Source organism: Ochotona curzoniae, unplaced genomic scaffold (assembly GCF_017591425.1).
Source record: "Ochotona curzoniae isolate NIBS_2020 unplaced genomic scaffold, NIBS_Ocur_1.0 contig_2927, whole genome shotgun sequence".
NCBI lineage: Eukaryota > Metazoa > Chordata > Mammalia > Lagomorpha > Ochotonidae > Ochotona > Ochotona curzoniae.
The window spans coordinates 7,728,400-7,743,629 of NW_024465654.1; the positions used below are offsets into that span (position 1 = coordinate 7,728,400).

At 55.5% G+C, this 15,230-nt stretch overlaps 1 protein-coding gene across 1 annotated transcript in view; it reads right to left on the reverse strand.

The window, feature by feature from the left end:
- SLC38A1 (solute carrier family 38 member 1) overlaps positions 1-15,052 on the reverse strand; it is a 31,414-nt gene extending 16,362 nt beyond the window's left edge. Inside the window, exons 1-3 of the mRNA XM_040978930.1 lie at positions 14,916-15,052; positions 8,476-8,551; positions 8,171-8,286 (exon numbers count right to left, since the gene is read on the reverse strand). Coding sequence (XP_040834864.1) covers positions 8,171-8,286; positions 8,476-8,551; positions 14,916-15,037 — 314 coding nt within the window. The 5' untranslated portion in view covers positions 15,038-15,052. The remainder of the gene's footprint in view (positions 1-8,170; positions 8,287-8,475; positions 8,552-14,915) is intronic.
- Positions 15,053-15,230: the final 178 nt, after the last annotated feature.

Sequence of the window (15,230 nt, forward strand, 5' to 3'; positions counted from 1 at the left end):
GGCAGAACAACGGACAGCGAGCACCAGCCCAGGTATGAGAGGCTGGCAGAACAACGGACAGCGGGCACCAGCCCGGGTGTGAGGGACATAAGGTAGCCAGCAGGGCAGGAGGCAGAGGGGCTACAGGAGGCACCTGGTTGGACAGGGATAGAGACGCATGTGAGGGGTGGCCAGGTGAGCCTGGGGGCTGGGAGGGATATGGAGAAGCCTTCCAGCAGTGACCAATGGAAAAGTCGAGCAAAGCCTGCGAGCCACCAATGTCGCCGAGTTCCAAGCTGTGTTCTGCATGGCAACGAATCACAGCTTTCATTCGCTCAGCAGAGACCCAGCGGGACTAACAGAACAATGACCCATCAGTGATAGAAGTGTGAGGGGCTTCCTGGGGTGAGCCCAGAAGAGTGTGTCTAGACACACTCTGCCTGGAGTGTTGTCATGACTGCTGTCTGCCGGGAGGGTCACTCCTCTAGCGGCGTGAACCCTGCACCCTGGCACTGCGGCCCAACACACCACGCTACTTACCACACTCAACAGCTACAGAACAGAAGTGCCGGCGCGGCTGGGGCTCACACTAGCAGCGTTAAGGTGGTTTTTTTTTGGTGCTTGACCCTATGCATTTCCAAAATGGTGCTTCCACAACAATCAAGTCCCCTTTTTGTGGCAGAGATGGCTTCAGAGTCCCTGTTTCATTAAAGAGTCACAACACACAGAGAACAGCAAATTTGACCACTGAGACCTGAGGGGGTGTTTGACTAAAACATCAGTTGAGGCGGTGTTTCAAAATTCTGATGGTGAGGGCTGGTGGCCCAGCGTGATTAACCACAGGACCCACCAAGTAGACGGGGGTAAAACAGGGTCTCAGGGGCCAGGGTTGGAGCACTGTATGGTGCAGGCGTCGGCTTGAGCTCAAGCCCCAGCTGCCCCGCTTTCCATCCAGCTCCTAGCGCTAACACACTTAGCAAGGCAGCCAAAGCGGCCCAGGTCCTCTGGGCTCCTGATGGCAGACTGGCCCCACTTGGACGGTTGTGGCTATTTGGGGAGCGAACCAGCAGCTGGAAGACCTCTTTCTGTTTCTGCCTTTCTCTGTGTAACTCTGCCTTTCAAACGAACAATAAACAACTCTTAAAAAGGGGTTTTTAAAGGTGGGGCAGAAGCACACGGGTTAATCGTGCAGCTTCCTACATGTCTTCCTTGGCAGCTAACTGAATTCTTTACTGCAAACTTTCTGCTACACAGTTCTTTTGTTGGTTCTTCTAGTTTTGTCTAGAAAGGTCAATGCACACCAGCAACGTCTAAGCAAATGTCTGCTAGAACCTGCAGAACAGGGTATGCAGGCAAGCACGCAGCCTGTCCCCTGCATTGCTGCTTTGTAAGCTAAGGAAGGAGGCAGGGGGGCTGACACATGGCTCAACAGGCTAATCTTCAGCTTGCAGTGCCGGCTGCCCACATGGAGCCAGTTTGTGTCCCAGCTACTCCACTTGTGATTCAGCTCTCTGCCTCTGGCTAGGGCAGGGAGTTGAGGAGTCTGGGCAGCTGTGCCAGGCAGGCAGCAGGTGCAGGCACACAGGCAGGGCTCTGAGGGCGCTGCACTTTCACCTCCGACTCCTCCTCGCCTCTCTGGGCAGCTCCACAAGAACAACTAGTTCCCCTTCTGCAAAAGGTGAATCTCTTGAGTGACAGATTCAGTGTATCCGCCGAGGAGGACGTGCCATTTAGGGGCTACTGTAGAGCTCTCACTCTGCCCATACTATTTCTAGGGTAACATTTGCACAGTTGTACGGGAGCGGGGGGCACGCCAACATCCCATGGATGTTTCACATTGGTGACTCAGCCTCTGGGAATCCTGGCTTCTTGATCTGTAAAATGGACCCAGCAATAAAGGAAACAATGAACATGTCAAAAGCTCTTCTTTTTCTGAACCCTCATCAGTGCCAGGCCGCTCAGCCTGAGCCTACGGAAAGATGCTGCCAACCCCCACACGGACACAGACCTCTGCCCCCGCGTGCCGGCACAAGTATCTGCAAGGGACCAGATTCCAAGGAGTCAAGCCAGCCAACACTCTGTGTGCAGTGAGGTCCAGGCTGGCCTCATACACCACGCCTCACCTGCCCCCTGGTGCTGGGCTGCTGCAGGAACAGTTCTCTGTGCCTAGGGGACGGGGTGGTGTTGTGGAACCACAGTTAGCACAGCCGTTTCCTGCAGGAGATACAGGCGGACAAGCCACAGCTCACTGTCCTCAGACACACACAGGACTGCGTGAACTCTGCCCGCACATGCACACGTGCTCGACCCATACATGATGCATGCACACATATGCATGTGCTTGCACAGACACTCCTTCCTGTTGGGCCAGGAGGAACGAATTCTGGGAGTGCTGGCCATTTTCAGCACAGTGGTGGGCTCGGCTGGCAGCCCGCACTCCAACTGCCACCAGGCCTCCAGCGACAGCACCACCCCGACCTCCGGCCGTGTCCCCGTTTCTGGAGCCAAAGGCTTCAACAGAGGCCGCAGCTCCGGCACCTCCGGCCTTGTGGTGTTTCCAGGGCTGGCCGGGACATCCCACACCTCCCAGACAAGGGCCATGGCTTTGGCTGCCAAGGAACAAAGCGCTTTCCTGCTGAGATCATCTCTAAGGCACTGTGACCCCGGCTCCAGGAATTTTAAAAACAAGGAGCTGAGTGACAGGCGGGTGACAGCTGTGGACCTCCCAGGGACCCTGGAACATCAGGCCCCTCGTGGACTTCCCCTGCTTTCATGCCCCCAGAGCCCCTGGGTCTTCCAGGCAGATACACCCCTGGCATGACTGGCTTGAGACCCACCACACAGGCCTTCATGTGGGTTAGGGTTATCACAAAGGACAGAAGTACCTTCTTGGCGGTGTCTCGGGACAAACCCTGCACCCTAAAGGAGGGACGAGCGTCAGCAGGAAGAGCAGACTGCTACGGTGGTGCAATGAACCAGGCTGCAGCCTGCGACACATGAGCTCTAGTTCAAACCCAGGCTGCTCCACTTCCCATCCAGCTCCCTGCTAATGCCCCCGGCCCACATGCTTGGGAACCTGACAACCACACGGGAGACCTGGCTGGAATCCCAGGCTCCTGGCTTCCCTTTGGTCCAGCCATTTGGGGAGTACCCAGTGGATGGAAGAGCTCTGTCCTCATCTCTCGTCTCTGTCACTCTGCCTTTCAAAGAAATCTGGGAAAAGAAAAAAAAAAGGAACGGCAGAACACTGTCTGGGTGGAGGGCTTACTGGACATATTACAGAAACATCAGAGATGCATACAGGGCAGTTGCCAACATATATACACATATATATACCTGGTAAAAGGTTTAATCTGTACAAGGCAGGACCCCAGCTCTGTCCTTGCCCACGACTCCATCTCTTGGCCTTTGCCTGTCCCATGTGCACCACATTCGTGGGACAGGGGCTGCCAGCATCTTCACTGCCCAGAGACCCTCGTGACTGGCACAGTGGTACAGTGCTGCATCTATAACCACTAATTACAGATCCGAAGTGGCAGCATCTTTCTGATAGTGGGATATTTACAGATGTCCAGAAAGGTAAATACTGGGGGAGAGAGAGAAATCAGCTAGATGCAAAGCCAACAGTCCATCAGGAAGAGATGGTGGTTGTGGACGCCCATAACAGTGGCCGTGTTCTGGGTGCTGGGTAGTGGTGCCGGGTAGCAAATACCCTCGCACAGGGCCGACCTCCAGGGCAGTTCTGAGCTACCTCTCAACTACTATGAATTTTCAAGCAAAAGAGGCACTCCTATGGGAGTTGATAATGGGCTAGTCCCATGCTAACTTTGTGACTGTCACTGCACCTGCCTAGCTTGCCACACCTCTCAGCTGGCTGTGCTCCTCTGCCTAGCCTGGGTCTGGCCAGAAGCCTTGCTCTGGCTCCTATAGAGCTGGGTCTCTGGTGTCTGTCCACCCACCTGTGGTGTGAGCTGAGCAGCACACACCTGTTGCTTACAGGAGAGCCATGTGCACAAGGAGGCACTGCACAGCTGGGAGGCCTTTGCTGGGCGCACTGCTCCATGTGGACATCAGGACACAGCCTCGGCAGCAGAGCTAGGAGTCACTGTTAAATCACGCATGTGCAAGGGAAGAGGATAAATGCCCCTCCCTTCCGAGAGGCCAGGTGCCCCACTCTCGAGGGTCCCAAGACCAAAAGGCAGAGAGGGCAGGCTGGAACAGGAAGCAAAGGCTCAGAGTGGGGCTGTGGCTTGGCCCAGGGCAGGTGGCCCCTCCGAGCCTCCTCTCAGCCCTCAGGGTCCCAACACCAAAGCCAGACTGTTTCTTATCACATCCTTTACAGGGACAGGTAAGAGCAAAAGTCCTCTGTTGTACTTTTCAAGTGACCATGCTAACGTCACCAAGCCCGAATGGTGGTCGTGTGGTATTCCATTCTTAGCTACGAGAAGCTCTGGGACCAGGGCTAAGTCCCCGCAGCCAACCAAGCCCTGAACTGTGCAGGAAGGAGTCCCATCACGTGCTGTGAGGGTCTGCATCCACCAGGAACAACGGCTGTGGCCCTTTGTGCCCAGCAGCAGGCTGGGCTGCATGGCTACACTTGACCTTGCATAGCTGTTCGCATCCTGGTCAGGAGAGGGTTCCAGGAGGCTCTCAGCAGGGAGTGGGGACCTTGCAATCAGGGGAATGGGAAGTGAAAAACAGCCGGAGTGGCCTTGCTCTCCTGGTGGGGGAGACTGACAGGCAGGCCCCGTTTCTGAGCCGGGCGTCACTGTGGGGCAGCAATGTCCAGGCCAGGCTGGTTTCAACGGAACTTGAGCCTGAATGCCACCTGGCTCTGACCGTCCAGGATGATGGGCGTGTCAGTCAGGATACTGTTTCAGCTGCACGACAGGGCCTGCCTGGCAGAGCTGTGGGGAGCACTGGGTTTTGCATTTCCCTCTGGCACATGTTCGGCCCTCAAGCAGCGAGAGCCTGTGGCCAGCACCCACAAGGACGCAGGCGCACTGCCAGGTACTGCACTCCCCACACACTGCACCTCCCTCCCAGAGCAGCCCTTGGGTGGGCCCCAGCTCCGTCTGCCCACTTCCCCAGCGAGCTCATGGATGCACTGTCCATGCCACTGTCCATCCACTGCAGAGAGCAGCCAAGGCCAAGAACAACCCCTGGAGTTGTGTTTTGACCAACCCAGATAAAACCCGAACGCCTGCAGGGCGCAGACCACACCTGAGTCCTCACTGGCCACCCACGGCTCGGTCCGACATGGCGGCCGTGTCCAGCTCTACACTGCTCTTTTTCATGGTTTTCAACGCTCAGGCTGCACTACTGAGACGAGCAGTGACAGGCGACACCCAGAAGCTGTACATGTGTGAGGCCCTTAGTGCTTTGTTAACAGACATCTGGAGGACCCAGCCCTCTGAGGGGGTGACACAGGCCAGACAAGTGAGTATGAAATGGGACAGAAGCTGCCATCCTTCCCCACTTCCTCCTGCTACGATGACACAGTCACCACAGATAAAGGGAAGTGCACAGGGACCGCGTAGACGCCCTCAGCATCCTTACGGAGGGCGCACACCATGATCCACTTTCCATCCCATGATCCTGTGCCCTGGGAGGAACGACAGAGACCAAGATCTTACAGCCCTGAGCACTGTGTGTTCTTCAGGCAGGACGGCCATCACGGTCAGCTCAAAGGATCAGATCCCACACGAGCTAAAGCAGTCACACTAGCAGGCTGCCAGGGCCCGGGACCAGGCTCCATGCCACCCAAGGACATGGAGGATCCTGCCCGGCTGCCTCTGAGTGGCTCCTTCCTGCCAGCCACTCAGCCTGGAGCAGGGCCAGACCTGACAAAAGGCCACGGTCCTCCTGCCAACCACCTCCTGGGAGGCCATGGGAGCAGGCCAGTGGGCCGGCAGTGCCCTGAAGCCAGAGCCATGCGTCCCCAGAAGCATACAAGCCCAGGTCCCGTGTGCTTGCTGCGCCTGCCTCCCACAGACGGCAGCATGGGCATCCCAGGGGATCCTCCCCTGACTCTGAAGGGCAAGGGTCTGACTCTCGGCTACACTCTGAAGCCAGGGGCTGGGAGAGTCCAGAGAGGGTGTGGCAAGAAACCGCCAGGCTGTAGGAGAGGATCCCGAGGAAAGTACTGACATGGGGAGAGCGCCAGGGGATGCAGCAGCAGGCAGCGGGGATGCTGAGGGCGGGGATGAGCCAAGAGGCCTGGGAGGTCTGAGCAGTGCTCCCTACCAGCCTGGCCGAGGCTGGGAGGCACTGGGAGCCTGAACACAGGCTCAAGATTCAGCCTGTGGCTCAGTCACCACAGAAAGAGAGGCACAAAGAAACGGGGAGCTTCCTCTACTGGCCCCCAAGAGGAGAGCCCCCACTGCTGGGTCCCCAGTGAGGCCACCAGAAGCTTCCCAAGGGATGCCACCTCGGCCTGCAAGCCCCACTCCCGCTCACATGGTGGAAAGCACCTGCCACAACAGACAGGAGTGAGACAGCAGCAATGGCTGTGCCAGCCGCCGCACACAAGTGGCTACGTCGGGCCCAGAGTGCCGCTCCTTCCACAGATGCACAGCTTGGGAACCCACAGGCATGGATGAGCCTGGAGCACGGGAGAGCCTGCCCTGCACGTCCCTCACAACTGGTGCCAACAAGCTAAAGAACAGCGGGGACCACTCACAGGCCAGAGGACGTTGAGGGGTAGCCACTGACGGCCTGCGTCACGTTCTAACAGAGGCTTCCGCAATGGAGATGCCTGTGAAAACACCCCAGGGTGAGGTGAGAGGAAGGTGGGACTCACCTTGGAGCCATGGGGGTGGGAGTCGACCGAGTAGGGGGCCTCCCAGACTAGACCTAGCTATGTCCGAGGTTTCCCACAGAACAAAAAACTCCTGCTCCCATGTTCAGGAAAGATGTTGAAGAGATTGGAAAAACATGAGCATTCAGAGAATGCTGAAACAAATCACAGAAACAAAACATCTACAGGCTGGAGCTGGTATAGTGGCAGAGCAGACTAATCCTCCGTCTAGCGCCAGCACTCTGTATGTATATTGGTTCAAATCCTGACTCTTCCACTTCTGATCAAACTCCCGGCTAGTGGACCTGGGAAAGTAGCAGAGGATGACTCAAGACCCTGGGCTCCTGTACCCATGTGGGAGACCTGGAAGAAGCTCCTGGCTCCCAGGATCACACTGGCCCAGCTCTGGCCACTACAACCCACTGGAAAGTCAATCAGAGAACAGAAGACCTCTGTCTGTTTCTCTTAACTTTTACAAGTAAAAAGTCTTTTAAAAAAATGTTTGGAGGCTGGTGCTGTGTATAGCCAGCAAAGCTGTGCCTTGTGGGGCCAGCATCTGATACGGGAGCCAGTTTGAGTGCTGCCTTCTTCATTTCCGATCCAGACTCCAGTTAACGTGCCTGGGAAATCAGAGGAAAGTGGCCCGAGTGCTTGGGTCCTGCAGCCATGTGGAAGAACTGGGTGAAGCTCCTGGCTTTGGCTATGGGGACCACGTGGGGAGCGAACCAGTGGATGAAAGCTCTCTCTCATTTTAAGTAAATAAATTAAAAAATAAAGATGATGGTAATATGTCCCCAAAACACGGTGCTTCCCTGAGCAACAAGCTCTGGGACCGTTTCTAGTACAACTTCTGTGTCTTGAGGAGGAGGAGGCTGAGCCCGGGCTGATGCAGTAACTGTCCCAACTGGGCCCTGCCGCTGGGCCGCGTCTGCGGCATCCACATACAGCTGTACACAATGCTGCCCGGCCCTGAGTCCGCCTTGGGACTTGCATGGGCCGCCCAGGATGGTGAGAGTACAGAAAGCCCGCAGAAGCCACCGCTGGGCTCTGGCACCCGGCAGGGCACACACAAGCCTAGTCCCTCCCAGGGTGTCACCCTTCTGAGGAACACGCATACAACCTGCAGTGTAAGTGGCCACTTCAACCCCTGCTCCCAAGGAAGAGAGGGTCCCCCATGGGGCACCATTGGCGGCCTTGGAGCACAGCCAGACCAGGGAGGGAAGAGCCCTGGTCTCTCTCCCTCACGGGCTTGCCAATGGGAGGGCGGTAAGTCCTCCCACTGTCTCAGACCCGAAACGGCCCTCTGTCCACAGAGAGTCCAGTCGACAGCTTGGGGAGAAGTTACTGGAAAAGAGGGAGACGGGTGAGGACAACAGCCACGTCCATACTCACAGAAACAGCAGGATGCCCGTGTTGGCCAGGGCAAAGGCGAGGCCCAGGATCCCGCTGCCCATGATGGCGTTGCTCAGGTTGAAGACGGACATGCCCAAGGAGGTGGTCCCTGGAATCTGAACAGAGATCAGCGTCACAGCCGGCACAGAAGCTGAGACACCCCGGAGCCGAAGCCTTTCCACCGCCGGAGATGCTGGGGAACACGAGGTCGGTGGCTCCTGCACCCACACCCACAGCACTCCCAGCCAGTCCCAGGCATCTCCCCTGAATGGCGTGGGAAGCCCACCTGCCTTGGGGACACTTACATACTCATCGCACTTCTTCTTCTCCAGGTGGCTGTTGGTGAGGCTTCTCCTGCTCTCACGATCAGAAATGAACTTGCTGCGGAGACAAGCACAAGCCAGCTCAGGACGGCTCGAAGCTCACAGCCGGCTAAGCAACATGTCACCTCCCCAAACTCAGGACAGTCTCCTGAGACCTGGGGGCTCAGTGCAGGCGTCACCCGTAATTTGGGGACAGCACTGCTTGTCTTCATGCTTGCTTTATCGAAAAAATGACAAGCTGGTGACAACAAAAGCTGATCTTCTTGAGAGGAAGTGAAAGACACCGCAAGTCAGAGAGCGCTTTTGAATCATTTTTTGAGATTTATTTCTCATTTATTTTAAAGGCAGAGAGTTACAACGAGAGAGGAGACACACACACACAGATCTTCCATCCACTGGTTCAATTCCCAAATGGCTTTAGTGATCAGAGCTGAGCCTATCTGAAGCCAGGGGCTTCACCTACCTCTCAGATGTGGGTGCAAGGGCCCAGCACTTGAGGCATCCTCTGTTGGTACAGCCAGGACTCAAACCAGTGCCCATAAGGGACGCTGGCACCACTGGCAGGGGCATGGCATGCTAGGACAGCAACAGCCCCTCAATCATTTTCATGATCAATGAAAGCACTTTAAAGTAAGTGAACGCATGTGCAGATATTTCCCCAAGGGGAAATTCAGCTAATACCGACACTCCTGCAGACCTAGGAGGCTGGGCATTTGGCTTGCAATCAAAACATCACATGTGCAGGACCGCAGTCTGCCTTCACCTCTGGGCCCTGTGCAGTGGTAACGCGACTGAAGCAGGTCAGTGTCCTTCGTGGGCACTCACGGGAGTGCTGACTGCTCCACTTCCAGTCCAGCTCCCTGACAGCCTGGGAAATCAAAAGACGGCCAAGTGCTTAGATCCTGCCCCTGCACGCACGTGGGAGACTGGGAAGCAGCTCCTCTCACAGCGTGCGGGCAGTAAATTAGAGTCCGAGACGTCTCTCCGCCTCTCCCTCTCTAACTCAACCTTCCAATAATTACATAAATAAATAAATGTTAACGAGAACGCTTGGGGCCTAGAACTCAAGTTCAAATCTCCTCCAGTTCTGTGGGCCCAGCAGGGCCCGAGCAGTAAGAGCTCCACTGAGATCTCACGTCACTGCGTCTCCAGGAGAATTCAACCAGGGCGCTGGGCCGCTGTGTGAGCCAGAGCTGCTGCGCTTCCTGGGCACACACGCACACACGCACACGCAGAGGAATTCAGAGTGCTGCCTGAGCCACCAACACTCCAGTGCAACAAAACTTCATGGTCTGAACCTCTCATTTCTATTTTTTTTTAAAGATTTATTTTTATTATTTTTTTATTGGAAAGGCAGATATACAGAGAGGAGAGACAGAGAGGAAGATCTTCTGTCCGATGATTCACTCCCCAAGTGAGCCACAACGGCCGATGCTATGCCAATCCGAAGCCAGGAGACTCTTCCGGGTCTCCCACGCGGGTGCAGGGTCCCAAAGTCTTGGGCCGTCCTCGACTGCTTTCCCGGGCCACAGGCAGGGAGCTGGATGGGAAGTGGGGCTGCTGGGATTAGAACTGGTGCCCACATCGGATCCTGGGCGTGCCAGGCGAGGACCTTAACCACTGCGCCACCGTGCCGGGCCCATGAACCTCTCATTTCTAAAGTCTCTCCCTTGAGACAGCGAACACTTGCGCCAAAGCCAAGTCCACACCCGCGGTGACTCCGGGAGGGCGGCCTTGTGGCTCTTCCTAGCCTAGCAAGCCCAGGACCTGCCCTGGGGCGACGTGGCGACTGGACCGACCCATGCCCTCTGGGGGTGCCTGTGTCTCTCGGCCGGCCGTGTCCCGTGTCCTCCAGCTTGTGCCAAGGGCTTCTGCCTTTGCACTGCCCCAGCAGTCTGTGCTACTCAGTACCACTCCTCCAGGGTTGTGCTATTTCACCAGGACAAACCAAAGGCAGGTGACACATATGCTGACCACTGCACTCTGCCACCAACATGTCACCCGCCACCTACACCTCGCTCCTGCCGACTGATGGTAAGAATCAGAGGATGGGGAGAAGTCCCTGGCTGGTGGAGGGCAGGATGTGGCTGCTGTTCCCAGCATTTCAGCGCTAGGACATGAGACAGGAGCCGGAGAAGGACACGCAGGGGCTGTGCAGACTGACGTGTGGGAGCCAGCTCGGGCCTGCAGTGCCGCTGCCCTGCCGGGGCTGGCTCTGCTGCCGCCCTGTGTCCGCCGGGTCTTCCCAGAAGTAAGCAAGCTGTGCAGATCTGGCCTAGCACGGCCAGGGAGAGCAGCCTCTGCCTCAGGACCACAGAAAGGGACAAGTTCACAGCCACCTGCGACCACCAGACAGAGAGCGGTCCCCAGTCCTGTGCCTACAGCCCCAGCCATCTTCTTGCATGGGAACTCATTCTCCAGGGAGAATTTAAAAACGTCTTCTAACAATTTTTTTTACAGATTAGCTTTAAACTCATAAAACAAAAGCAGTGAGGTTGTTAGTTTCCACATACCTGCTTCTCCCACATCTCCTGTCCTTAACATCTCCTAGTCCTGTATTTGTCCCAACTACATCTGGAGTTTCTGTTATGTTTAAATCCAGGAAAAAGCCTGAACAAGTCTCAAACACAAACACCTGTCTGGACAGGCAGAAGGCAGAAATCCACTCGTGTGAGAGAGGGGCCTCAGGAAAAGACCCCCTCGGTGAGAGGGACGCTGTGGCCTCTGACGACGTCCGCTCAGTCCTCTCAGGCACGTCACGTTGGTCCCAAGTGCAGCTCTCCGGGAGAACTCTGCCTGGTACCCTGGCAGGAACCCTGTGTCTCACACGCAGTAAACCCTCTGTCCAGCAGAGGGCAGCGGGAGGAAAGTCAGAGCAGAGCCACTGCCTCTGAGCCTGTGCCCTGCCTCCTGCCTGGCATTCCCTTTGCAAACACCAGCCCCGCTTCCTGCAGTCTCAATGTCTGGGCTCAGGCTCCCAGATCCTGCTGGGACGGGTGCTGTCCGCGGACAGTGCCCTGCCCCAACAAACCTTGCTCCCCTGCTGCCCACTTCTCTCTGTCTCTCATCTGAGTTCTTTCTGAGATGAAAAGAACCTCTCTCTATGCTATCCATGTGGCCAGCAGTTCCAGACCCAGCCACGCTCCCCAGAACTGAGAGCAAGCCTCAGGAAGGAGGAGCATCCGACACCCAGGAGAGGCAGTGGGGGCGTGGATAAGCACCCCTGCTCTGCCTCTTTGGGCCCACTTTCCTGAAGAGTTTTCCCCAACACACCTGTAGCTCCCCTGGCTCCATTCCAAGCAGATTCCTCACACTGCAGTTCCAGTAACTGTGGTGTAGAGGGTTGCGCTGCTGTCTGCAGTGCAAGCAACTCATGGGGCGCCAGTTCAAGTCCTCACTGCTTTCTCCTGATCTAGTTCCTTGTAACTGGGAAGGCCCCTGCAGCCCTGTGGGAGACCTCCTGACTCCTGGCTTCGGTGTGGCCCAGTCAGCCACTGTGGCCATTTGGGGAGGGAAACAGCAAATGGAAGACCTTTCTCTTTCTTGCTCATTCTCTCTGCCTGCCTCCCTCCCTCCCTCTCTCTCTGTCTGCCTCCCTCCCTCCCTCCTTCTCTCTCTCCCTTCCTCCATCCATCTCTCTCTGCCTGCCTCCCTCTCTCCTTGCCTCCCTCCATCTCTCTCTCTCTGCCTGTTTCCCTCCCTGCCTCTCTCTCTATCGGCCTCACTCTATAGACACTGGGAAGTCTACATGACAGGTGCGGGGCACAGAACAGTACCAATCCCCAGTCAGCTTGGGGACCTAAGCCTGACTCGGGGGGTGGCAGCATAGGGACACAGCTTGGGCACCTGCTGGGAAGCAGAAGCTCAGGGCCACACCCCCAGCCCTGCCATATCCACATCAGGATCGGGAGCTTCACATACCACGAGGGCCTGCACACATGTGGAGGTTTGTCATTCCAGGCACAGAGCACAGCACAACAGCGCAGTGGAGTTGGGGCTGGTCTCTCTGCTGCGGCTTCAGCTCAGCCTAGAAACCCTGGGCTTGGGACTGGCACAGTACCCTCGTGGCTAAATCCTTGCCTTGCAACTGCTGAGATCCCATATGGGCCCTGGCTCATGTGCTGGCTGCTCCACTTCCTCTCCTGCTCCTCCCTTATGGCCTGGAAAGGCAGCTGAGGACAGCCCAAAGTCTTGGAACTGGAAGAAGCTCCTGGTTCCTAGCTTCCAATCGGCTCAGCTCCAGCCATTCTGGCCACTTGGGGAGTGAACCAGAGGACAGAAGATCTTTCTCTCTGTCTCCTTCCCTATGTAGATATGTCTTTCAAAAAAAAAAAGAAAGAAAGAAAGAAAGAAAGAAAGAAACCCTGGGCTTTTCCCCCCAAGTTCACTTATTTATCTGCTCAAGGAATAAGACAGACAAGGAGTTCCCATTCAGCGGCTCACTCTTAAATGCCGACAACTTCTGGGATGGGCAAGTTCAAGGCTGTGAGCTGTGCATGGAACCCAAGTCTCTCTCTGCACCACAGTCCCTCAGGACCAGAAAGCTAGCAGGCATTCTCATGTGGCTCCCACATCTGGGCCAGACACTTTGCATTAAGCCCTGCCTCCTGCCATACAGGAGGCACCAGGTGAAGGTCGCAGCAAGGGCCCATGGAGGGGCACTGCTCCCAGGAGGCTATGGGAACAGAGACAGTGGCCGATGGGGTGCACTGTGGCCACGAGACACAGCCTGCGCTACAAGCCAGGCCTGTTTGCGTTGATGGTTATTAGCTTCATGCCGACTGTGGCTATTTGGAATTTAATCATCCCAGAACCAGAGATGAAGCAAGACTTATACACTGTATCAGCTAGGCCAGGAAATTAAAGAAGGGAGAGAGAAAAGCATTGCAGCCCAGCTGGCAGTCCTCTCCCTGCACCCCATGTCCTGCCCCAGCCAGAGGCCACGCCTGTGCAGCACGGATGATGTAAATGCAAATCATCTCGGAGCCTCTGTGTTGTGGGAGTACAGCGCCTACAGCGGGTACTGGCATCTACCAAATGCGACAGACCAGACTCGCTTCAGGCCTCCGAGGCCACACAGCTTTCAGAAGCGAAGGCTAGCGGGCCAGCACATGGCATAGAAACTTCAACCTCCACCTGCAGTTCCAACATCCCCCACGGGCACCGGTTTGAATCTCAACTGCTCCACTTCCAATTTAGCTCCCTACTAATGGGCCTGAGAAAGCAATGAAGGGTTGCCCAAGTGCTCGGGCCCTGTGAGAGCCCTGGGACGAGCTTCAGATCAGCTCAGCTCTGGCCACTGCAGTCATCTGTAGAACAAACCAGCAGTTGGAAGATGGCTTTCCTCTGTAGTTGCAACTTTCATATAAAAAATTAATAAAAGTCGGGGCCGGTGCTCTGTGGCTAGCTATCTCTCCATCCTCTATCATGCCTGGCCCGCTGGCCCCAGTCTTCAGGCTTTGTGCCACCTGGAGACGCCTGTGGATGGCTGCAGAATCAGTAGTCAGGTGCTCTGGTGCCATACCCACAACTTAGGAAACTCAGACAAAACAGGTGGAATGACTAGCAAGGAGACATCTGGCACCCAGAAGTTTCTGAAACAGCTCCACCCCCATAGAACCTTCCTTTCCCTTCTCATGTCCTGTCTCTCCACCACATGGCTCCACCATGAACACTGTTTTTAAAAGCAGCACCACCAGTGATGCACACAGTGACCACGCCATGTACAGCGTCTCTGGCAAAAGTGATCTGTGAAAATCAGCTGTGGTTGTTTTTCATCAATATTTACATATTTTTTTCAATTTGAAAGAGAGAGACAGCTCCCATTGCTGGTTCACTCCACAGATGCCTGCATAGCGGGCAAGACCAAACCCTAGAGCCAGAGTCCAAGCCTCCCACGGTGGCGGGGACCTAGCCACACCCTGCCTCCCCTGAGCAGGAAGCAGCATGAGGAATGGAGGCAGGACTCGGACCCAGGGACCCTGAGCCGGGATAAGAAAGCCCCAAGCAGAGTCTTATTGTTTGTGCCAGATATTTACCCATATTCTGATCACTTCTTGATTAAAGGAAGCCCACAGATGGCTGTAGTGCAAATCTGAAAAGCGAGCTGGTAACATTCCAACAGTCTAATGCATAAGCGTGGAGCTGTTGAAAAGTTCAGGCTGCTTGGAGTCCAGTGTATTTATATGTTTTTATTAGATGTGATTGAAATATGCAAAAAGAGGAATAAATGACTTTCCTGTTTGCTTCATCTGCAACTGCAGGCTAGGCCCCACAGATGCCACACAAGAAATTCACATTGCATCTTTAAGTGAAGCATAACTTTAATGATGAATAATTCAAGAGAATAACTGGAGACCAGAATAATTTTTCAGAGCCATTTTTTTTCACTGGATAGGAAGTGTTAGTGGAAAAGTACTCACCTATTTATTTGGCCATTTTCTACTTCAGTGAAATCGTTGGAATCGTTGCTAATGTTGTCGTCCTCCGGCACCGTCATGTTCTGCAACTCGGTTAATTCCAGCCCACTTTTGAAATGCATCATGACTGGAAAGTTGCTGCGGTCCTATCCCTTCTTGCGGGCGATGCTTCAGGGGCAGACAGCGGCGGGCACACACTCAGTACCCTAGGAGCAGAAGACAGCATCACGCCGCTGCCAAGCAGCACTGCAGCGAGGCAACCTGGACATTTTGCTACGAGAAATGTTGAAGCAACCTGTGTAGTTCAAGTTACAGAGG